This window comes from Syngnathoides biaculeatus, chromosome 12, assembly GCF_019802595.1.
Source record: "Syngnathoides biaculeatus isolate LvHL_M chromosome 12, ASM1980259v1, whole genome shotgun sequence".
Classification (NCBI taxonomy): domain Eukaryota; kingdom Metazoa; phylum Chordata; class Actinopteri; order Syngnathiformes; family Syngnathidae; genus Syngnathoides; species Syngnathoides biaculeatus.
The window spans coordinates 9,898,302-9,923,655 of NC_084651.1; the positions used below are offsets into that span (position 1 = coordinate 9,898,302).

General features: G+C 42.0%; 2 protein-coding genes across 2 annotated transcripts in view; both read right to left on the reverse strand.

Annotated features, from left to right (window-relative positions):
- The window catches only part of lrpprc (leucine-rich pentatricopeptide repeat containing), a 64,671-nt gene extending 45,731 nt beyond the window's left edge, over positions 1 to 18,940 (reverse strand). Inside the window, exons 1-14 of the mRNA XM_061837253.1 lie at positions 18,726 to 18,940; positions 16,887 to 17,089; positions 16,611 to 16,733; positions 15,938 to 16,059; positions 15,726 to 15,784; positions 15,201 to 15,287; positions 14,096 to 14,222; positions 13,879 to 14,023; positions 13,638 to 13,795; positions 12,450 to 12,555; positions 11,759 to 11,866; positions 4,890 to 5,008; positions 3,479 to 3,569; positions 1,940 to 2,009 (exon numbers count right to left, since the gene is read on the reverse strand). Of these exons, the coding sequence (XP_061693237.1) occupies positions 1,940 to 2,009; positions 3,479 to 3,569; positions 4,890 to 5,008; positions 11,759 to 11,866; positions 12,450 to 12,555; positions 13,638 to 13,795; positions 13,879 to 14,023; positions 14,096 to 14,222; positions 15,201 to 15,287; positions 15,726 to 15,784; positions 15,938 to 16,059; positions 16,611 to 16,733; positions 16,887 to 17,089; positions 18,726 to 18,904 (1,697 nt within the window). The 5' untranslated portion in view covers positions 18,905 to 18,940. The remainder of the gene's footprint in view (positions 1 to 1,939; positions 2,010 to 3,478; positions 3,570 to 4,889; positions 5,009 to 11,758; positions 11,867 to 12,449; positions 12,556 to 13,637; positions 13,796 to 13,878; positions 14,024 to 14,095; positions 14,223 to 15,200; positions 15,288 to 15,725; positions 15,785 to 15,937; positions 16,060 to 16,610; positions 16,734 to 16,886; positions 17,090 to 18,725) is intronic.
- Positions 18,941 to 19,488: 548 nt separating this feature from the next.
- On the reverse strand, positions 19,489 to 21,536 carry znhit2 (zinc finger, HIT-type containing 2). The gene is made up of 2 exons (XM_061836943.1): positions 21,406 to 21,536; positions 19,489 to 21,212 (listed from the first exon to the last, which is right to left on the reverse strand). The coding sequence occupies exon 2, from the start codon at positions 21,149 to 21,151 to the stop codon at positions 19,604 to 19,606; it is 1,548 nt and encodes a 515-aa protein (XP_061692927.1). The 5' UTR covers positions 21,152 to 21,212; positions 21,406 to 21,536; the 3' UTR covers positions 19,489 to 19,603.
- Positions 21,537 to 25,354: the final 3,818 nt, after the last annotated feature.

The following is a 25,354-nucleotide window of genomic DNA, read 5'->3' on the forward strand; positions in this document are numbered from 1 at the left end:
TACCATTACTATCTTGTAAGAGTTTTAATAGACTACTACTTGGTGACTGGATGGCTACATGCTAGTAAATCACGCAACAATGCATCCGTCACGTCACCATGACAACAAAAGTGGCACAGAACACCACACGCGACGTACAGACAAGACTTGACGCCCTCCAGCCCACAGGACAAGAGAGACAAGACGGCAGTACAAAAGCAAAGGAGACCACAAAAGAAGTCTCTCTCGCACACACACTCACACACACAATGAGCACAACGTGTGACATCCCTGGTGCTGTCAGTGAGTCGGAGAGGAGGCAAGAGGAGAAGAAGAGAGGTCTTTAATGATTAAATTATCCCGTGACCTTGTCTTTGGCAGGTCCTGCATCACAATAGTGCACACACACATAAACACAGCCGTCCCATGTGACGAGTCCAATTATGACCCTGTCAGGGATGGTAACTGAAAGCAAGACTGAGCGTGTGTGAGTCAATGGAAGAAGAAGTGAGGAACAGTCAGACAGAAAAACAACTGAAAATGTATGTTTTTTTTTTAATCTGTAAATAGTAATAACACAACCATATATATATATATGTTTATTTACAAACAGGGGTGCCTTGACTTACAAGTTTTATTTGTAATTACCAATATACTCATATCTCAAAGCACTTCCCTCCATTGAAATGAATAGAAATTCCATTAGTGTGTTCAAGCCCCCACATTGTGCTTCTTTTGGTGTGTGCACCTTGCCCACCAGGGGGTAGTGTAAGATAGTAATACACAAAGTGTCACAACTAACAAAATTACCTGCAAGTATATTTTGTTTATCGCAGAAAGAATAAATGCCTATGAATATTATTGAATTACATCCGTCTACGTGTTTATCAATTGTATTCAAATGTCGATTTTTTTTTTTTTTAAATGGTTATACACCACATCATCGATACCATTTGTTAGCCCGTTTATGGCATTTTACTTTGTGCGTAAGGATTAAGCTTGCTCTGATGTGTAAAACTAAATTGTCAAAAAAATCCCAGGGCACTTGTGATTTTACTTAAATAATAACAACAAAAACTATTCTAATCCCAAGCCCGGAAAAAAAGATTTCTGTGGCCTAACACATTTTTTGCATGTGACAAAATGCATTTTCTGTTGTTTATATATATATATATATATATATATATATATTCTCATGTTTATATGGAAATGACCTGCATTACTGGACTCAGAAAAATGTTGTTACTTACTTCGCAGCCTCTTGATTTAACTAGTTGAAAATGAGTTCAGCTCAACTTTACGTATTTTTGTTTTCTTTCGCCTCCCCTCTTGCTTGGGTCCTGGTGGACAAGTCAGCACTTTGCTGTGACTCACCTCCAGCCTGGCTCTGGGGGCGCGATTCAGTAGGCGGGGGAGCACTGTTTGTGTGCAACTGTGGAGTGTTATAACGCTAAATATTCATAAACACCCCGTTTCAACAGAAGCCCGCAAGTCCGACTGGGGTCCCGAGGCTAACTCTAGGAGTCTTTGCACGCGTGCTCCAAAGAAACAGAGGGAGTCCACTAGGCAGTTTGGGCTATTTGAGGGGGGGTTTAGAGGGTAAGGGCAGTGGTGGGCATCTGCTTATTTGCATATCTCCCACGGTGTTTTGGGATGAGGGCCAGAGAATGAGGCCTCCATATGCATGAGGCAGCAGTGTGTGTGTATGTGCCGTGTTTCTCCTTGCAGCTGCACACAAACGAGTGCTCATGCACACATACATACAGAACACACACACACAGTCTTTAGATAGTGTGATAGGCAGCACATGTCATATGCAAAACATATGCCACTGTGACCTCCACAGTGGTACAGGCCTCCCTAAAACAGTAGTCTGGAGTTGTAAGGCAAACTATGGAGATGTAGGAACATGTACGGTGGAGATAAACATCCAACACACGCAACAGCTTAATTGACTCACTTTCTGAAGCCCTGAATGAGGCTGCTGCGGAAATTCACCAGGTCTATCGAGGGGTGCGAGGGGTCCGACACTGGAAGAGGGGGAAAGGGAGATCAATATATGTATAAGGTGGTTATTTTTTTTTTTTTTGTCAAGACTCTTGATTTGTTTTCAAATACGCATTTAAGTCAACTTTGTTGTCTTCTGTTATAGCTCAAAGGGATTAATGTCCTTGAATTGAAATGATTGGCATAATAAAGTGGAAATACCACTGTCCATTTTTTTATAGCTTTTATCCTCATTAGGGTCATTGGTCACCTGGTGCATAGTTCAGCTGATTTATGGTAAGAAGTGAGGTACACTTTCTCTTGCCAATAGCAGGCCACATATAAACAAAACTAATCACACCATAAATCTTCAATAATCCTCACATAAATTGTTTTTTTATTTTTTTAGTAATTTTGATGTGGAGCTGCCTTGCAGTTCACTGTTCTGAGTCAACAATCAGAAATGTCCAAATTCCAGTCGCAACAATAATGTGACAAGAGGAGTCCTGTGATAGAGGTCATAGGTAAAATACAATATGTGACATCACTTGTTTCAAAAGATAAGAATGATTTTGCGATTTTTATGGATGTTAACTTATTTTTAAACTTGTATGATTGTTACAGTTTTATGATAGCAAGTGGAGACCTCAATCATGTTCGTCTCTGTCTTTTATAAACAACTTTAGACCTCCTGCACGCTAAATGTCAGGGAACTCTTCTTGGCCATTTTAAATAGTTATTTTATTAGTTGTTTGTATTTTCAATGATGCATGTACTGATTTTTTATTATTTCATTTATTTATTTAGTTTTAAGTTTGATATTATGTACAGACTTGTTACAGCTGCAGTTTGTTGGTTTTAAAGTGCTCTATAAATAAGTTATGAAAAATGTACAATTAGTAAAGTGTTTATGCTGTCCATAGTATAACCCTGGAATTTATAACTTGTAGTTTCTTAATTTACGATAAGGATTTTATTATTGTTATTATTATTTAAATGAAACAAATCCATGGTCTACCCACACCACATGTACAAACCGTATGGTGGGACATCAAGATAGAGATAACAAAATACAGGAAAGGGTAATAAAACACTGAAATTATTTCATATAATTATCATCCCAAAATATCAAAAGAGACAGGCTAGACAACGAATGCGAAAATGAGCAATGGCGACTCAAACCAGCTAAAAGAAACACAGGAAGCTTCATCCATTATTTAACCGATCCCCCCTTCACGCCGCACTCCTCGGTCCGTTTGAGGCGCCTCTCGTCCTTCGCATTTTACATATTCACACAAACTAATCTCTTAAAAGGTCTGATGAGCGCTGAGGAGAGTGTGTGCATGAGTGTGTACATGTGTGTGTCTTAGATACCACTGGGTCAATTAGCCTGCAGGCGCAGCAGCAGATTTTTATAATGAGGGGCGCTCAAGATGCAGGGCAAGCTTGTTTGGAATGTGTGTAAGCATAGCCTTGTCATAATGGCTGTCTATGCATGTGCGTGGGTACCTACACAAAGTATAGAGTTGAGCCAGGTTGCTTGTAGCCATAAAGCGAATCTCCGAAGTTACGAAACCCTCCGATTCCAGTGAGATGCCGGCATCCTGAAATACAGCATTAATACCTTAAAAGGAGTAGGTTTACAGGTTCTAGAGTAAAAGTTCACAGTTCTACAAATGAAAGGCAAAGCTGCATTGTATCAAACTTGCTTCAAGCTTGTCACTCCTGGTTGAGATTTACCCAAAAAAAAAAAAAAGAGAGAACTATAAAAATATGTAAACAACATGTTCAACCAAACCATGTGATTTTGACATCCACCCATCCATCCATTTTCTTTGCCACTTATCCTCACGAGGGTTGCGGGGAATGCTGGAGCCTATCCCAGCTGTCAACAGGCTGGAGGCAAGGTACACCCTGAACTGGTTGCCAGTCAATCGCAGGGCACATCGAGACAACAGCCGCACTCACAATCACACCTAAGGGCAATTTAGAGTGTCCAATTAATGTTGCATGTTTTGGGGATGTGGGAGGAAACCGGAGTGCCCGGAGAAAACCCACGCAGGCACAGGGGAACACGCAAACTCCACACAGGTGGGTCCGGGATCGAACCCGGGTCCTCAGAACTGTGAAGGCAACGCTTTACCAGCTGAACCACCGTGCTGCCTTAATGGGAAAATCTAATACCAAATACCATATACTGAATAACATAAATTTGCATAGATGTTACAATGAGAATGAACAGGGTCCGGAGGGTTACTGGTACTATTAAAAATGTTATCACATATAGAAAATATCAGTAGTTAAAAAAAAAGTAGTTGGTAACCTTTTTTTCCCCGTTTGTTTTTTTTTTTTTTGTTTAATTCAAGTACTGTCATTTCATACATTTTAATTCCTCTAATACTGTTGATAAAAAAAGATGGGAAACATTTTTTTGACAAGCTTTTCCATCCTACACTGGGGTGCCATGCTACCTAGAGTCAAAAAAGTGTTTTTAAAACTTATGACCCAGTATGTGTTCTGAGTGAAATGAAATGAAAAAAGGATAGATATTATCTTCTGAAGGCAACCTTAGAAGTTCATGTCATTTAGCGTGCAAAGCTCTATATTTTCTAGGCAATGTGGAACAATAAATATTAAAACCTAAAATAGCAAAACGAAGTGCTGTATGTGAATGTGCGTCCTCTTCTTGCTGTTAACATGGCTGCCCTTCCAGTAGTCCTCAGTGTGCCCTGGCATATCAAGGCACAACTACTAAACTGAAGGGGCACAACTCTAAATTTCGACTTCCCCGTATAGGAATCGAGGAGGGGGAGGGAACAAAAAAATCCCCAAAAATCTGTGACATTGCGGTAGTGCGAAAAATGAAACGCTAAATTGAAGGGGTTCACTATATTTCCAACCACGCACACAAGCACACACAGTACCTTGAGAGTCTGTCGAGCAACCTCAATGCTATTGAAGACTGGAAGGATGTAGCTTGATATGGTGTCGAGGTCTGGGGTGACGTCAAGTGCCTGCATGCCCTTTATCACCTCCACCACACCTTGATGACACACACACAAAAAAATCTAACTTTATTGAGAAACAAAAGAACATTTTATTTTGGCAGTTTATCACACTTCGCTGCGCACACTCAAGCGAAAGCCTGGAGCTGTGGAAGCTGCAGGAAAATGCATCTAAGCAATAAGCTGGCACATACACAACGCTCTTGGCCCTACAGTGAAAAACACACACTTTAAACTAACCAAATGCTCATAGATGCCAAGTGCTCCACCTTGGACTAGGGTGGAATACATAGACACGCACTTGGCCTGAAGTGGACGCTTGCAAGCGTAACTCTGCTCTCCAGCAGAGCCCCGAGGTCCTGCCCTAGGGATGTCAGGCCTAAACCGCCACATGCATATGGAATAGCCTTTCACACACACATAGATGGCCCAAAGTCTGTGTGTGTGCAAGTTGGAGACCGCAACAGCAGCAGCTCTTTGCATATGTCTGTGAGCAAGTCCACGTGAGCCGAAATGAGCACAAATATATTCTGTGTATGCATACGCTCAGTTTAAGTGGTTTTCCGACAGAAATATTGCCGCATCAACAGTAAATGACCACATCCAGCACATACCATGCTCCTATGCGGCCTTCTGCAAACTACCTAAAAGTGCTTGAGTTGACACACCTCAAGATGCCGTGCGTATTTATGCATCGCACTCAGGTTTAACAATACACACTCTCGTATCGAGAGCTCCGTTTCCATATTCTCCAGGGATGTATGTGCTCACCTGGCAGTCTCACTCTTTAGTTAAATAATAGATGAGTCCCAGGCTTTTATACGCCATTAAAACTTGCAACTGGCTTATGGCAGGTATGGGTACCTGAACCAGCTCTGTCCATTTATACCCTCAGAGTCCATATCGCTCATTCATCTGAGCCTCTCACTAGCCATCTTCTCTCTCAACCCCCCTTTTCCAGGAAAAAAAAAGCAAAGATCTTCCTTCTCAATGGACTGTCCGTCCATTCAGCCATCAGCTCCTCCATTCTTATCTCCCCTCTCATGGCTTTCCGGGTGTTTTTTTTTTTAATGAAAGAGACACAGTTCCTGCTGAATAATCCATAATCAATTGGAATGCAGCAGATAAACAGAAAACAAGTGAATGGAGTTCTGGGGCAGTCGAGAAAAAGCTAAGAGTTTTCAAACAAGCCAATGGCGATCATGGAAACTTTAGCAGGAGCTATTTAAGTACTCTGAAGACCACCTCTGTCAAGTTTTATAAAAGTATAACAACCTGTGAGGACTTTTTTTTTTTTTCCTCATTTTTAAGTCTTAAGCAGTCGTCAACAGTCAAGTACTAGTTTGTTCAAGTCTAGTCTAACGTATAATTGCAACTGTGTTCCAAATATTGCATATAATATGCAGAAATACGTATTGAATACCACACAATATCCACAGTAATGTGTGTCCTAATTATATGGATTAAAATAATGCTTAAGACCAGGAAGACAAGGACTTTCCTTTAAAATAATATATATTACACATTTTCTTCGTAGCGTCAACACCTCATCAACATGTTACTGAATGACATTGATCCATGCATGTAGCACATGCAGCGAAAATTCTGAATGGCTTGCTTACATCCATCCATCCATTTTCTGAGCCGCTTATCCTCACAAGGGTCGCGGGGAGTGCTGGAGCATATCCCAGCTGTCAACGGGCAAGAGGCAAGTTACACCCTCAACTGGTTGCCAGCCAATCACAGGGCACATCGAGACAAACAACCACACTCACAATCACACCTCGGGGCAACTTAGTGTGTCCAATTAATGTTCCATGTTTTTTGGGATGTGGAAGGAAACCGGAGTCCCCGGGAAAAACCCACGCAGGCACAGGGAGAACATGCAAACTCCATACAGGTAGGTCCGGGACTTAACCCAGGACCTCAGAACTGTGAGGCCAACGCTTTTCCAGCTGATCCACCGTGCCGCCTGGCTTGGTTACAGATTTTTGTAAATATGAACTCACAAATTATTGTCTAACATATTCTTAATAGGTGGACAGGCACTTCAGGGACCCAACTATTTTTATACTAAATAAATAAAAAAATGTAAATTTTCGATAATATATACAATTTAAAGTTGTTTTTTTCTTTGAACCATACTCTACATGTCAATTGCATGCCCTCGTAGCTTTATTATAGTTTAATTACCTAAAATTGTGACTAACAGCTTTTGATTTTATTTATTACCATTTGTTACATGTTGGACCACTGGACTAAAAAGAATCGGAAAGGAGGGGGAAAAAAATGGGAATTGTGATTGCATCTTTCACTGATGATGGCAATGAAAGAGATTCTCATTTTGATTCAGCCTCTGTCACCTATCACGTTAACCGGAACTAGAAGCTAACTTGTTTTAAGGTACTCCTGTCCCTCCCCCCACAAAAAAGAAGCAAATACAAAGCTTTTATTTTGAGGACTGAAAATTGGAATGTCAACAGTTGTACACCCACCAGTGAATGATCTCCAAAAGAATAAGTTACAACAAAACCAAAATTGGGGAAAAAAAGCAGATAACTATACTCAAAATATAGTGCAATACCATGCGAAAAATAATCTCATGCAAGTGACCCTCACAGCTTTGGGGCTTGTGTAAAGTTCTGTTTAGGCACAGGGCTTAGAAGTGAGTCTAGAAAAGGAAGATGAGGAGTAGAAGGAGTAGGAGGAGGAGGAGTAGAGGGTGGAAGTGCGCTGAGGGGTCCTCTCCAGGTCGGTTAGCATGAAGGCTGACACAAATACGGGCGAGAAGTATCAAACTAGTGAGTTAAGGATGGCAGCGGTCACAAGATATCATCGTCATCTTCATGACTGCAGGTTAACTGTCAAAAGATGAGAAGTACACGCCGAGCCCTGAGAGGTGCGGCCGAGTGGAGCCAACCAGTAGCCAACGTCTCCACCCCTGTCCTTAGACATGAGTACCTGTCACTTCCCCTCTTCTATCCTCGCAAAATCACAATCTTGCCATCTGCCCCCTACTGCCCCTTTCTATAACGCTACAGAAGTCTGTTTGATTTTCCAGAAAGACAGACTGGTGGGAATACAACAAGCAAACACTGCATTTTCAACAGCAGCTTTGGCTCATTAAGGATCAATTGGATCAATAATGGCAGCACGATGAAGTAGTACCTTGCACATCTGTCTCACATTTCTAAGGTTCCGGGTTTGAATGGCTGCTCTAGCTTCCTATCTGGAGTTAAGATGTTCTCCCTGTGCTTGTGTGGGTTGTCTGTGGGTATGCCACCTTCCTCCCGCATTTAAACAATCATGCAAGTTAGATTAGTTATACGGAAAAAAGTACTTACTGTAAGTACAAAGTGTTTATACTGAGAAGGTGGAAAAAAAGGTTTATATTGCGTGTTATTTAGGAACTAACTAGCATGGGTCTATATTCATGTGATCAAAAAGGGTTCCCAAATCTTTGCTATCCTGAACAGAGTAGTAAAATATGCAAAATTAGATGAAGATAACCGAAAAATACACCTTACTTGTATGTGATTATAGTATTGGATGGAATATTTAACACCAGAAACTGTATGACATTTGGGAAGCCCATTTTAAATGATTCCTTTTAGCAGACAGCAGCAAATAATGCTCTTAAATAAGACCATGGATGGGGAACAACCTGCATCAATAATGCTCCCTTATTAACATGCCTTCTGTTTTCATACACTTTTGGAAAATTTGATTTTAATTTGGGTTTTTCAGTCCAAAATCTAAATTAGCCCAATAGTGGATCACGTAAAATCTCTTCTTTTTTATGTAGTGTTAGATGAAAAAGGTTACATGGGCCTAATTGATATATATTTTATACAGACATCTGTTTTCAAATGGAGGGAGTTAGAGTAAAAAGCTGAAGCTCAAAAAATGCTCAAGTAAAGCACAGATAATCAATCAAACAATTTAAGTGCAGTAACAAAGTATTTGTACCTCATTACTTCCCAGTACAACTTGAACTGAAGTACACGGAACTGCTTGATGGAAATGTGACTTTAGACATTTAGATGGACAGATAAAGAGGGTTCAAAGTGAGGTCGCGTCAGCAGGCAGGTGTAGACCGGAGAACACAGGAGCAGAAATCCCCCCTTTTCTTACACAGTATCCTAACCCCCCGTGCCCTTTTTCCTACTGTGTCAGAAGTGATAAAAAGTGTGCCGTGTTGCAAGTGCTGACAAGCGATGACTAGCTGGCGGCAGGTGGGCAGTGCAGGCCGGCATATGCTTCCGCTAAATCCACCAAATCCACACCTCATCAAAATGCCACCCCCCTTTTTGTGCTCCCCTCCCAATTCCGCAGCTTCGGAACGCTCTGCCCGCTAGTGACACCTGTGGACAAAAAGTGACACGGCGCTTAATATTTCATGGACTGTGCACAGTGGGGCGCGTAATCCAAAGTGAATTCCCTCAGAGCGCTTGCATTTACATGAAATCAAGTCACTCCGCATCAGTCACATCACCTGCGATGCCCCCCGCCCTCCAACCCCCACATCCTGCCTCTGTATGGGCAGCCTCCCTCTCCGCCTACACACACACCTCCTGCAGTCGGGGAGTGTGTGAGAGCGAGCGGAGGGGAAGAGACTGCATCATTCATGAGAGTTAAGGCCGACCAGCAAGGGAGCAAGAAAGCAGTTTCTCCACTTTCCCTCCTTCCGTTTTACACCATGATGACTAAATGGATGCTGCCTTGTGTTTGTGTGTCTTTTAAGAAGCTGTGGTTAGGCCAGAGTGTGTATGTGCGGTTTTAAGGCATGCCTCTTTTTTTTTTCCTATGCTGCCAAGTCAGGCGCCAAAGCATCACATCGACGAGCCATCTCGACCACACAAGGGGAGTTGATCCTGCGCAGGACCGAGCACTGCCTCTTCCCTGTCAATTAACTGACAGCGGCAAAATGCATCATTTATTAATCGCACTGAAAAAAACCCAAAGAGAGGGGAGGAAGACGGGGCTCGGCAAAAATAAAGCACTTAAAAGCCGAGCCGCCACCGGTGCGCGTTTGACAGCAAGTCCGCTAACGAGTGGTGAATTCTGACAATGTCGGCTATCTGTCACTGAGACGATTCCGCCACCACTCCTCCTCCTCTCCCTTCAAGCTCATCCAAGCCCAAAAAAAAAACAAAAAAATGAGGCTCAGGCAGGAAATAACCGTCAAGAGTAACAGTCTCCAAAAGTAGCGAGCCATTAAAACTGTCACAAAGAACAAAAGAAGAGAAACTTTAAAGACACCTCAACAATGTTTCCTACATTCAAAGAGAGTGAAGAATCTGCAGCTTAACAAGATGACCTCCACACATCACCGGCAAAAATATATGGTGAAAATGCTTCTATGAAAATGCACAAAGGGATGAAGCAGCGTCATAAAGAAATTCCATACTGACAGACTCTTACATGCACTTTTTTCGGGCAAATCCTCAAAATGATGATATTTTAAAGCTATTTTCTATCCTGATTAAATGCCGCCGGCAAAAAAGCTGAACGATTTAGTTCCCATCTATTTAATATACATGCTTCTGACTGGGGCTCATTTGGGCAAATTACACGTAGCAGGAGCTGCAAAAGTACAAGCCCTGGAATTTGCCAGATGGCTGACTTCCTGGAAAATTCAGAGTAAATTAATTTCATGATGTTCCAGGCTTTTTTTTAGGAGTCTTCTGAATGTTTTGAATGGGGGTGTTTTAATTTTCAGAACCCAACCATTCATTTTCTAGAGTGGCGCAGGTAAGATTTATGCCCTGGCACAGGCTTAAAAGAAAATATATGAGAGCAAAATTACATCTGTTTCTTTTGTGTTCCGCTCGTGTGTGTGTGCTTGTGTGTATGTGTGCAGATACACTTCAGATGCTTGGGTCTACTGAAGCCGCAAATATACGTGTCCAGTAGGTGGGGGTAAAGTCTGCAATCAGGGAATCATAAAGCTCAGAAAAATGGAATCGACAGACTGATTCATGTCCGACATTTCCTCAAAGTCAAGAGTGTTCTGTATTGCAATAGGGAAGTAGGGACCGCCACTAAAAACTTTGCCATCTCTTTGCAGAGCCCTCGAGAGCCTGTGTTTGGTTCATCTCCTCTCGCTCAACCGCACTCACGCAGGGATCAGACCTCTTTGCCCTTGGTTGCCCCCGGTCCAGTGAAATCCGTCCCAGTTGGGGGAGGGGCATTAATATTTGAGGCGAAGAGCTGCTTTTAAAAGCTCTTTCTGCTACAAAATACCCCTCATAATCCCCCTTCTACATTGCAAAAATAACAAAATGCTTGCTTTTCAGTTGGGACATAAAGACAGCTGGTTGGCAGGTTGCTGTCTATTTTTGTCATTGTTAAGGTCTCACGGCAGCCCATACTTAACTGACATGACTTTATATGCAACTACTACTATCACAAAATAACTCACTTTTGTAACTGCAACATTAGCAATACCGTTTTACTAAAGACATTTAAATGCACATAAAACAACAGGTAAAAGGTTACGCAATTAAAATTACACTAAGATTCCACAGACACAAAAAAAAAAATAAATTTCTCCAGAACCCATAAATCAATTTTCAAAATTCTTAGTAGAGTGGTACTTCCAACCCACTGCAGCATTTTGACAGACTTATTTTGGGGAAATGTTGTCAAGTTCCTACTCATTAGATTGCATGTAGATATGGTTTTCAATGAGAACATTATTGTGTGCCCGTTAATATCAAAATAAAAAGGCTATTTAAATTGTTAAGTTTGCTTTTTCATGTGTGTGTGTGTGTGTGTGTGTGTACCAGCTGCATTCTTGTCCTTGGTGTTCTGGGTCAGCAAGGGCCAGAAGTAGTGGGGCCTAATGGGTAAATTTTGTTCTTTCATCGTCTTCATCAGCTGCAACGACAAATCTACAAGGAAAAAAGATGGGAACATTTATTGGGATTTCAAATGGAGCATTGTTTTCCATTCTGCCTTTTCACATTGCACCAAGATTGGTGTCCAACGGAGGGCAAGGTGCAAGTTTGTCCATATTTATAAGTGGTTAATTAGTGGCATAGCAGGGAGTAGGCTGGAGAATTTTCCCACTGGTTTAGAGATCTGTCGCTACACCTTCTTAACCAGATCATATCATTTTACGTGGCTGTGAGATCCCATTTATTATTACTTCCTTCATTTTCTCCATGCCGTCTACTGTATTGGTCCACCAACATCTTTTGCTGTTCGCACTCTGAAATCAACCTCTCTCCAACTGGATGTGCTCTCTAACAGCATGATGTCGCTAATAAATTAAACATTTTTCAATTAAAGACACAGCATGCATCGCGACATCCAAAGCCCACCCAGCCTGCTGCCATGCAGTGCAACTTGGCGTTCAGTGGACACACCGTTGCAGCACATACACAATGAATGGGTTTGTCTACTTCCCACCGTGCTCTGCTAAGTGCAGTGTGATAAGGTCTTTGTAAAAGATACTGTGTTTGCGTGGCGTACCAGTCTTCTTGGCCTCCAGAGCACACGATAGAGTGAAGGTGAGCGGTGATGTGTGCATGTTGTTGTTGTGCAGCTCTTTACAGTAGTGACAGATCTTCTCCAGTGGCTGAAATTCAAACAAAAATAAGTCACAACAACAAGCAATAAGAGCATTCAGAGAGCGCAAATATCTGACAAGGCTTACGGTAAACTATTTTTTCGCTCTGACACTCGTGAAGGAAGAACCTTTTTTTTCTACCATATTCACGGCTAAAATGAATTTTTTCATGTAATAAGATCCTTTATACACTCCTTAATAAGTACTAACCAGATGTTCAGTTCATTTTTAAATAGGTTCTAATATTTTCCATTCATCTTCCGTATCACTTATGCTCACGAGTGCTACGGACCTGCTGGAGCCTCCTAACTGTGGTTGGATATTTAGTAAGTTCTACTGACATTTTTGAATATTTATGTAACATAATATTTACGTGCACTACAAAAAAAATGTATTATATTAATTACACAATGCCAAAATGATCTGAAGAGATTTAACAAGAATGCTCATTTGGGTAAACTCCTGAGGACTTTCGCTTAGTAATTCACCAAAAATGACATCATCAAACCAAAATGGCCAACTTCCTGTTCAATTTTCGTACAGCTCCTTAAAAATGTTCTCATCCTTCCTGTATACACATTTGTATTATTACCTTAACAAATAACTCATCACTGATTAAAACAACCTTTATGGTGGGAGAAAATACAGAAAGGGAAACTAGTTTTAAATTGTCCTTTGGGGAATAAAAGGGACAGATCCGACATATTAAAGCACAGGTGTCAAAATGGAGGCCCGGGTGCCAGATTTGGCCTGCGACATATTTTTACGCAGCCAGCAAAACCAAATCATGTGCAGCTACTTCGGGTTTCCAGCTAAAATATAGAAATTGCCTTCACTTGTAAAAATAACGAGATATTGCAAGCATTTTGTAACAGATGCTCTTTAGAAAATAAATTAAATACTGTAGTCAAACAAATTATTTTTCCTGCCTTCTGCTTTCAAAAGTAGTTACCCATCAATTTGTGCATATGTAATAATATGAATCATACAGTCACAACGGCCTTCCAAGAGAAACCATAACTATGACGTGGCCCGTGACAAAACTTTGACACCTCTGTCTTAATATATGATGAATAAGTAATGTCAAGAACCGTGTCCATGTTAACGCAGTGTCTCAGGAAGAAGTTTCCCAGGTTAGCTAGGTCAGAGTTGATGTCGTCTGACTGCAAGCTGGGAAACGTTTTCAGGATGAGGAAAGCCGTGTCGTCGTGTCCTTGAGTGATGAGGCTCAGACACAAGTTCATCGCATCTGCAAAATGAGGATTATTTGGCCTTTTAAAGAATGTCAGGAACAGCACACGACAAACAACTGAAAGACGGGGTGTTACACACCTGGGATGTAACCTCTCTCGTGCCTCAGACGCTCCACTATTTCGGGGATGTGCTGCTGATGCCCGGCCCTAGCCAGTGTGAATATCACCTCCATAATGTCTCGGTCCATCAGACTGCTGTCGGCGTTCTCCGCCTCCTCCAATGTCTTGATATGGTGCAGGCATTGTTATTGATACAACATTTAAGGATAGAATGTGCACTAAATGAATTTGCAGACCTTCTTCAGACTGTCCATGTCTCCTTTCTCAGCGTACGCATTCAGCAGAGACACAAACGTGTCAGGACCCGGGTCGATTCCAGCTCCCCGCATGACAGACAGAATGTTCTTTGCACTCTCGATGTCTCTGCAGTGCAAAACATATTTACCCTGTTTACGTACAAAAACCATATGGATATTTCTGTATGAAATTTCAACGTATACTATGGGATATTTTATTCCCTTTGCAAGTTACGGTAGTAATAACATACAAGCAATTTTATTTGGATTATTATGTTGAAGACATTGTTTGTTGAAGACATTGATTGATAATTATCCATCCATTATCCGAACCGCTCATCCTCACAAGGGTCACAGGAGAGCTGGAACCCATCCCAGCTAGCTTCAGGCGTAAGGCGGACTGCACCCATAACTGGTCGCAAGTCAGCCACAGGGCGGATATCAACATCATCACTGAGCAGGAATCGCTCCCACACTACCCACACCAAAGTCGGGCGTGTGTACCACTACCCTATCAGGGACTTTTTTTTGATAATTAAGATATCCAAACCATGTCAAACTGACCCTGGAACATTGTTGCAGTGCCTGTTAAAAACAGAGCGCAAGGAGGGGGGAAAAAGAAATTTATAAGATATTTGCCCCCTCATGTACAAAAAAAAGGGTCCGTTTTCAATAAAGCCATTTCTGCGTATTATAGCCCATTTCATCATTAGGAGGTAACAAAGAAAAATGATATACAAAACCTAAAAAAAAAAAAAATGAACATTTGAAAACTGAAAATGGGTCAGTGTGAACTTCAACATTAGATTAACATTAACAAGATTAAGTTTAAGTCTTCCGGTTTCCTCCCACATCCCAAAAACATGCAACATTAATTGGACACTCTAAATTGCCCCTAGGTGTGATTGTGAGTGCGGCTATTTGTCTCTATGTGCCCTGCGATTGGCTGGAAACCAGTTCAGGGTGTACCCCGCCTCCTGCCTGTTGACAGCTGGGATAGGGTCCAGCAATCCCCGCGACCCTCGTGAGGATAAGCGGCAAAGAAAATGGATGGAAAGATGGCTGGATGGATTGAAGTTTAAGAGGCATAAACAGTAGTGCTTACCCTGCACGAGAGTGGCCCGTTACCAGCGCATTGAAAACGGCTTCAGTGATAGGGAGGTCTTTGCTCTTCATGAAACCCAAAATGGTGCTGGAAATGCCAGTATGACAATTATTATTGGGGATACAGAAAAACAGTACACAAAATATCTTGAACAAATAAATACAAGGTGTAAATTAACAATTCTTTGAAGGAGACTATGTGCATTTTGTTTTGATGGATTTGCCCATCGATGGCAGTTTTTAAAGCAGTTTAAAACCAGATCTTCAACCAGTTTCATATAGGGGGCTGCCTATAATTAGCCTGCTGTGATGTCATAATCTGGAATTAATCATAAAGGTTTGCTCATGCACTTCTTTTCCTTTCATCTTGTCCCATTTCATAAAAGATTGCTTTGGCTGTTTCATTTCACATTTGATGGTTGGGCAGGCACCCCAAAGACCCAACTACTTTAACGCAAGCAATTGAAAAAGACATTTTTCATAAAATGTTCCCTTCAATGAGCAGAAAACACATTCTCAAACTCACCTGGCACCTTCAATGTCTCCATTTTGGCAATAGGCAGCAATGAGTCTCTGGTAGGTAACCTATGTACACAAATAACTGAGCTTAAATGGAACGATGAGCATGAAAATCTGTGAGAAATATGTGCAGACAAAAAAAAGCAATGTCCCTATTATGAGCCTAGCAAGAACATTATCTATATGTCCATCACTGGCTTTGTGCTTTCCACTTCTTACTCTGTTTGGCTGGATGTTGGCCGTCTCCATCTTGCCCAAGAAGTCGTTGGGAGAGAACTTGAACTCATTCTGAAGGTACACCTTCAGCAAAGCGTTGTAGTGACTCACGTCATATTGTGCACCTTTTTTTTTTTTGGGGGGGGGGGTTAGAGACAGACAAAAAACCCATTGTTGGTATTATTTTACAAGAGGACATCTCACCATGACATCACACAACCTTGCAGATGCAGTTAGTTTTTTCCCCTTACATATCATTTTACCAAGTCAGACAGATTGAGGAAAAAAAATGGCTAAACAGTTTGGATTATGATTTTAGCCTTCTTGTAAACCGCTGCAGTTTGAATGTTTGTGTGTCAGCCAAAAAGAAGATGTTACGGGAGATCAGCTGCGTGAAATTGAGAACCAACACCGGCCATAATTTACATTGCAACGGTTAAGTTCATTAAAAAATACACATGGAGGAGAGTTGACATACAGTTCTTAACTTGATCATTAAAGCTATACTCTACAATTGCTGGCACCATACAATTCTGGAATTCAAGCATAACAACAAAACCTTTGTCGCTTCCAAAGGTTTCCTGGCACTTAATGTTGACAAACATTCTAAAATAGTCTATACGTTTACAATACATTAGGAGTTCAACAAAGAGCTCCATTGTGTGACTCCTCTCACCCAGTTCCTGCAGTTTCTCCCAGACACGGTGAGCCAGCTCAGTGCGCTCGTCCAGGCTCATTTCCGGAAGCAGAGACCCACAGCTCCGCAGAAGTAGCAGGGCCTGGTTACCACTGGGATAACCTGCAACAACATAAAGACAATGTTTATTATCATTGATGAATATGAGAAAGAAAAGATTTGTCCTTGCAGTTATTTATCGCTGAAAAAATGTCTACTTCTGTGTTTGGATTTAACCTCATTAAATGTGGGAATCAGTGTTTTTTACATTGTTACCTGTCCTGCAGATGTCATGGAAGATGCGCAGATGCAGGGTCTTGGTGATGCGACCAGTTCTTCTCACGGAACTATCCAGCTTGGCTAGGGCCCAGTCAAAATGCTGAGCTTGCTTGGAACGCACAGCGACGCTAGGCTCGTCCTTCTTCTCCGTCGCGACAGCATAGTTTCGGACGCATCCAGCTGCACATGGCCACACATAGCTGGAGAGGATGATGTAAGGAAAGTAATATTTATGTTAACAAGTTTCTAAGAGTGGGGTACTGTTCATTTGTTAATCTATCTATGTCAGCGAGCAACGTATTGTTATTCACAGAACAAATAAATGCTTTCCCACAAGACCGCATAAGGTAGGTGTTGTTTTATGGTAAACAAAGCAGGCCCAAATTTCACACAAAGAACATTTTAAACTAAACTGAGAGAAGATCAATATTTAATTACATTTCCAGTACTAATTGTGACATTTTAGTTTTTGTGAGTCATGTGTTCTGTGAGTCATCTAATTTAAAATGTGTGGCTCATTAAATGTTGAGAAAATGATTTGGTGCTCAGTTGTCTTCCAGATTGGGTGTGCTGGCGTCTATCCCAGTTTGCTCTGGGTGAAAGAGGTGGGGTATACCCAAAACTGAACATCAATCAATCACCGGATTGATTATAGACCATCATTCACACGCACATATTGGTAATTTAGAATTCCTAATTACCCTACCATACATGTTTTGGGAATGTGGGAGGAAGCCGGAGTACTGAGAGAAAACCCATGCAGGCACGGGTAGAACATGCAAACACCACACAGGTGACGCCAGATTTGGCTCAGTCCTCAAAACTGTGAGGCAGATGTGCTAACCACTTTGTCAGTGCGGTGCAAATCAAACTAAACAAACTGGCTGGTGTATGTATTCGCTCGCATCAGCAATAAGAGAGGTTAAACAACCACTAACTTCAATAGCTGCCTTAATCGTTTAATTAGGCCTCTTTTGTACACTTCACTTAATAGATAACACATTGGTTTATGTGGTGAGGTAATAAAAACTTTGTGAAGCTACAGAGCACAGAGGTTTACACATTTCTCTCACAGTTCTGAGGTTTTGGATTTTAATTCCAAGTGTTCTTCTGTTTTTCTCCCAACTGACCATTCCAAAAACAAGCACATTAAACATTTACAGAACAAGAAAAAAAGTAATTGAATGCAATAAAGTTACATGAGTTGAATATTTTGGTACTTGGATTACAGTACTGACTACAAGTACTATTACAAAGACAATGAATACTGTAGTCCCGGGCCTATGGAAAAACCTAACCTCCGTTATTCAACAAAAACCTCCCCTATTCATTGTGAAAATATGCGAACAATTGTGAGAAGCTCATTGGAGGCCTTCAACGAGCACTACCATGGGTTCTGATTCATAATAAGATGCTACATCAAAAACACGTGCTCTGGATTTACGGTATTTCATCAATGATAATGAGTCTGTGAACATATAAATTATACCCAATCTTCAATTATGTCTGAAACTGATGTTTATAACAACAATGCAAATGTAAAAGTCCAAAAATCTGTTCTGCCTCTTTGATTCTAGCCTAGGTGATCAAAAAAAAAAAAAGGTTCGTTACGTACATTAACCTGATTACTTAACACGCCAGGTTTGCCTTTATAACAGCGACGCCATTAAATTAATAAATACATTATCATTACAAAAAGATTTGGGCGTTGAAAAGTATAAATCATGCTTGTTTTGTGGTTGTCATTGAACCTCAATGACAACCACAAAACCTCAATGACAACTGCGCATCAGGCTATCGCGTGTGGTGTGGCGGCTAGTGAAGCTAACAGGTTACCTGGACGCGATATCCACACTAGGACGCTGCGATTGGGTCAAAACTCCCGTTCTGCCAACACCGATAGATCCGCTGCACAGCCGACTGAGTGGCGGTCCGGTTCGTCTGGTCCCCACGATTTGGAGCAAGCCCAAAGGCGAAAACTTGAGGAACCGGGTAGATCTCAAGAGCGCAGCCATGTTTGCTGTCGAAATTACGTCACAGATGTGCGAGACTTCCGGACCACGTGCCAAATACATCGCGAGTCCACGGACGGGATTAAAAGGACAAGTCGTTTTTTTCAGTAATCTATTTCAAAAATTGGAACTTGGAATATTACACAGATTCATTAAATATATTTTGATGAAACGAGATTTAGCATCAAATTTGGATTACGTATTTAGGAAAAAATGAAATCGATTTTTCGCAGAAACTAGGTAACTGGCCTACTGCATTTTCATGTATCTGTATAACACGGAACTTGTTGAACTGCTGAAATAAAAAAAAATCAATATGATTGGCTGGCAACCAGTTCAGGTTGTACACTGACTCATCCCCAAAGATAGCTGGAAAGGCTCCAGCACACCTGCGACCCTAGTGAGGATAAGCAGAACGGAATGATGGATGAATGCATCAGATACTTAAACGTGCCTGAAATAGCTACCCTCACCAATAAAACCTGAAAGAAACTACGGACATACTTTCTTTTTTTGTGTAAATAACGTGTAATAAATACCTGAAAAAAAATGCTTAAAATAGTAATATAGATAATACCACAAATATATATGTGTTGACCTGTTATGCACTTTTATTCACATATACAGTATAAGCACACAACATTTTATGAATAGTGAGAGAATTATTTTATTTCACCAGAAATCTTGATACAGTAATAACTCTTAGTTTAATTCTTGGATCATCTTCGTATGACCTTTCCTTTTCCCTTTTTTAAAGCTCTCCTCAACAAGCATCTTTGTTTCCTCCACGCTTTCCCTGTCAGCCTCTCGTCGACTGTGCTCGTTCCACAGCTCCAAAGCCAGCCCACGTGTGTGAAGCGAACGATCCAGCGTCCAGGCTTGAAAGAATTCGCACTTCTTGGAAGCCAGGAAGTATTTCTGTCTCTTCGCACCTCCTTCGCCCTCCTTGGAAAGAGCGGCTCTGGCTCGGGTGAGCGCTGAGCGCAGCTGACTCAAGGCTGCAAGGATGTATACGGTGGCGTTTTCCTCGTCTCGACCCGTCAGGATGTGAGCGGTGGCTTCGACTGCCAAGTCTGTGGCGCGGGATTCTTGTTTGTTGAGGTATCCTCCTCCTAAGATGAGGGTCTCTCCGCTGTGCACGGCCTCTTGCACGGAGTTGAAAACCTTGCCAGAGCTCAGGCCCTCGGACAACGTGAGCATCATATCGCAGAACTCAAACGGGAGCGAATCGGGGTCGCCGTTGAAGAGCTGCAATGTAAAAGCATAGCAATAAAGAGTGTTGATCACACTGTAGCACACCAACGGCGATGGATTCCGACATAACGAGTTTAGTTTGGGGATTTTTGCAGAGATCGCAGGAACACCACAGACTATAGAGGTTTTATTCTTGTCTTGAGTCTTTTTCACTTTCTTGTCTGGTTTCTGAACCTCCTGCTTCAGCACCTCCACCAGCGCTTTCCCCTCCTCTTCGTGTTCCTCCCACCACGGCCTCCACACGGGGATCAAACCACCGAGCGCTCCCCCCCTCAGGAGACCTGTGAACTTCTCCTTTTCCCGGCTGTCAAGGAGTGCCCACAGCTCTTCTTCAGAGAGCTTGTCGAGATCAAGCTCTGACAGCTGTCGGGCCACGCTTCCCGACGGCTCCTCATCTGCTTCGTCCTCTCCGATCCCTTCCAACGTTTTCAAGATGTCCTCAATTTCCTCCACACTATCTGCTTCGAATTCCTGAAGTTCAGCTAATCTGGACAGGAGGTCCACAGCCTTAATGTCGGTATCTTGTTCTATTCCTGCTTCTCTGAACACACTTTCGATTCCTCCGTTTGTCATTTGTGCCTTTTGTCTTAAACTGAGAAGAATCTCCTGCATTTTCTTCTTCCCTTCTTGGTCTGTTTCCCCCATGTTCTTCAGCTCCTCGAGAACAGATTCTTTGTAGAAGTCCTCTGAGCATAAGGAGTGATCCGGGCTGCGGTAACAAGCTACGCCACAGTAATGTAAATTGCACCGTGGGCAGGTGTAGCACGCAGGCTTGCAGTTGCACAGCATGCACACTTTAGTGTTTTTCCCGTCGGCCTGAGCTCGAGAGATAAAGCCTTCATTCCCAAATGAGGACCCTCTTTCAGGAAGCAGGATCCCGTCCCTGCTGACCGCTGAGGCATCCTCTTCTTCATCCGGCCACTCGTCTTTTGGACCTATGTCAGTCAGAAGACTCCTCACGGACGGAGGAAGTGTCCGTCTAAATATCGGTTTCATTGAATGTGTATTTTTAAAAATGTGCAGGAGAAATCCGCGTCTTAGCCCTCAAATCGAAAACCTGAATTGTGACAAAAAACAAAACAAAACACTGGCGTTAGCATCACGTGCGCCAAAACAAGGCCGTAAAGACGGATTTAAATAAGCATGAACCTCATTTGTCTACTCAGCGAGTACTTTTGCCAAAATTTTAAACACGTTTCAAATCATACATGTCGTTTCTACAACAATTCGATGCACCATTTTTCACTCACTTAATGATATTTGCAGACATTGCTAGGATGTGTTGTCGTAGAGAATTAGTGCGCTGCCATCTTGGACTGTGATGACGTGTCTTAAAGGCACAGTGTCCTTTTAAAAAACTGCGCCGACGTTATAGATAGATAGATAGATAGATAGATAGATAGATAGATAGATAGATAGATAGATAGATAGATAGATAGATAGATAGATAGATAGATAGATAGATAGATAGATAGATAGATAGATAGATATAGATAGATAGATAGATAGATAGAAGAATGGTGGTTCGACAAGCAGGTAGTACTAGTAAATTAATAACTTGGTATTTTTACAGGTTATGAAGCGGAGAGATACCGGTAACCCGCACTTCCAGTTTGTAATTGACTATAGATACCACAAAATGGAGACAATGCATGAATTTTGTCTAAATGAAGCTCCTAAACTCAACACAACATAATTCTTCCAGACCAAGATGCCACAAGATTAACAACACAAAGCATTATTGAAGTCAAAAGGCAGTTCTTCAACTTACTTCTACATGTTTTCTGAGCACCAAGATACCAGAGGATGACAGCAAAGCACTATTTTTTTATCTTAATAAAGCTCCTCAACTTACTTAAACATAGTTTCTTGGGACCAAAATGACACAAGATGATCAATAGAAGAGTGTTTCAGCAAATAACAGAGAATAGCGTGCCCCCCCCCAAAAAAAAAATATCTGTGAATATTCTGTCAATTAGTTTTGTTGTATAATTAGGATTTAAACTGATAATATATTCAACTATAAAAAATTGGTGGGTCAATAACTCACAGATTTTCAGTATTCCCGTTGGGGTTTACTCCAGTCAGTATGACTGTACAACGTATATCAGGAAGTGGCCAAAACATGGTGTTTGTTTTTAGACTAATGAGCACAAATAGAATTTGTCTGCCTCACAAACTCTGTCTATTTTTGTACCAGATGTGTCTCTCTGACTTCGCTGCATGTATGTAGTATGTCCACATCTCCCACAAGGCTGTTTTCTTTGAGGTGAAGTCCCCTGGAGGGAGTCAACCACAGTAAAGGTCACGCAGGTGGGGAGTTGTCACATGGCTGTCCACCCCTTACCGGGCAAAGGGGTCGCCGTGATGCCTAACATACCCTGTGGGGGGAAGACAGAATACGACAAAGGGGTCAAAGGTTGACGTCTGCCATGCTGTCTTGTCCCCCACCCCGATCCCCTTCCCCTGCCCCTGGCTGCTGTGCCAACATTCCTTCTCATGTCTTCTTTCCCCACACTAGCATGTTCTGTGACATTGCATCCATCCATCCATCAATCCATTTTCTTCGCCGCTTATCCTCACGAGGGTCGTGGGGAGTGCTGGAGCCTATCCCAGCTGTCAACGGGCAGGAGGCGGTGTACACCCTGAACTGGTTGCCAGCCAATCGCAGCATAAGTACATATATATAGTGTATATAGTACAATAAGTAGTAAAAAAAAAAAATCAACCATGTTACATGAGAATGATTGCCTTATTAGTGAATTAGCACACAGGATTTTGGCTTTGTGTGTGTGTGTGTGTGTGTGTGTGTGTGTGTGTGTGTTAGGCTTCGTACCCCCAGGGAAGGTTTTACCAAAGACAGGTTACAACACCTAAACTTTTCATGGCACCTGAGTGGGATATGGACTGCTCAAGACTCACCCTTTTCCTGCTGTAATTGGACAACAAGCAATGAGAGGTATGGTACGCTGTCAAGAGATAAAAACAACCGCAATATCCTCCACACTTACAGTATGTCTTACATAAGGTGTAAGACTGTATGGAAACCATACATAAAGCTCAGTTACATGGAGAGTAATAGTCAAGCCAGATATTTATCATTTTCTCCCAAAGGCCTGAATATCAGATGTCTCTACGTGCGGTGTAATGTATCCTCCCCGTTCTTCTCAGACACCTGTCTGGACCAAGAATGGTAAATGTTGAGCTTGTTGAATATTTAAAATTTAAACTTCAGATCCAAGTCAGCAAAGGCCCAATTACTGAATGTCTGTAAGAGATTATTTCGTGGGTTTTGTTTTTCCCACTTGATCTCATTTGTGACAATTGCAAAGGTTAATCCTTTTCAATATTTACGATGGCAAATCCTCACGTGTGTGCTCAACAACGACAAGCATTAAGAGCACACGTGCCATCATTTTCCACGTCATTTGTGGGGTCACTCATATTTTAGAAATTGCTGAAAATGTTAAAATTCTGGGCTGTGGCACAGCTGGAAAGCATTGGCCTCACAGTTCTGAGGACCGGGGTTCAACCCCAGCCCCGCCTGTGTGGAGTTTGCAAGATCTCCCGTGCCTGTGTGGGTTTTCTCCGGGCACTCTGATTTCCTCCTACATCCCAAAAACATGCAATATTAATTAGACACTCTGAATTGCCCCTTGGTGTGATTGTGAGTGCGGGTATTTGTCTCTTCATGCCCTGTGATTGGCTGGCAGCCAGATCAGGGTGTAACCTGCCTGCCCTTGACTGCTGGGAAAGAGTCCATCACTCCCCCAACCCTTGTGAGGATAAGCGGCTTCGAAAATGGATGGAAGGATGTTAAAACTCTGTATGCATGTCCTCCTCTTATCACACTCCTACAGGACATTAAACTGATTCGTTTGCATACATAAATTTCCAGGAAGTCCAAGTCATGTTTACTTTTATGTCCAAGTGCGCCAAAAGAGAAAGACGCTGACACACTCGCAGACAGACAGACAGAGAGACAGACAGACAGACAGACAGACAGACAGACAACCCATCATACACCACACACATATACTACACACCTCTTTACGTCTGGCACCAGCTGATAGGTTCTGGGGACCAGCCTCTGCCCTTTGGGTATGTCCAGTCTTGGCATGACTGTTGCGGTTTACTCGACAGTAGCATGGTGTGTGTGCAGGAAAACGGGCTTGATTTGGACTGTTCTGTCACCGCTAAGCTCAAAAAGATGTGGGACTAATAGCAAGACTTTGTAGTGTGTGTGTGTGTTTTGGGTTATGTCACTTATATGTAAACATCAATAAGCAAGCTTTTTAGTTTAGTTAAATGTAGAAAGATAGAACGGTCTGGCTCTCATACAAGAATTTTGGGAGGATCTCTGAGAGATGTGAAAAAGTTTGGAGTACAGTAACCATCCAATAGTAGTTGCATCCGTGTGTATTGGTGGAAGGTGTGTAGCAGTCAACACCCTTTCATTCCCATGTCCCACTCTTTTTTTCCATGAATGAACCCTGGAATGTTGGCCCCGCTTCTTCCGGCATGAAAGCATCAATGCGTGCCGTCAATAATTCAAACACCGGTATCCATTATTTACTTAAGATTTTGTCCTTTGCCCCATACGCAAACCTCTTCATCCTTCTTCCTTCCATTCACAACTTTTAGCACATATAAAGATATCGCCCGTGTTTCCTCCCTGTGTCGCGCGTTCACATGCATCTGTATGTGCGTATAGGTGTGTGTGTATTGTGCAAAGGGGCGTGTGATGTGTTGAAACATGGGTAGCTAGAGCCATGGCCTCTCTGTGACCTAAAGTGGAAAAAGATGAAAAATACTCTCACTGAAAACTGATGACTCAAGATGTCCTGGCTGGCCAAAACATTAGGTATCAGAAAGGCCCCTTATCCTTACCCTGAAAAGTCCTTTTAAGTGGGTGAGGCATTCCAATTGTGGTCGTAGTTGGTGTACAACTGCACTTATTGTCACATCGAGGGCTATTTCCATTAGAAACATTAATAACACAACGCAAATAATGTGCTACATGTCAAAGAAGGAGGTGGACTTTTCACAGGTGCAGCCTGTGAAACCTTTGGGAATAACACATCTGATCCATCCACTCAAGTGACATACTTGATAAAACCTTTGAGATGTCACATTATGCTGCCTGGAATCTTTGAATCTTCTTCACAGGCTCTTTGTTGCAAATGATGGCACTTTTGG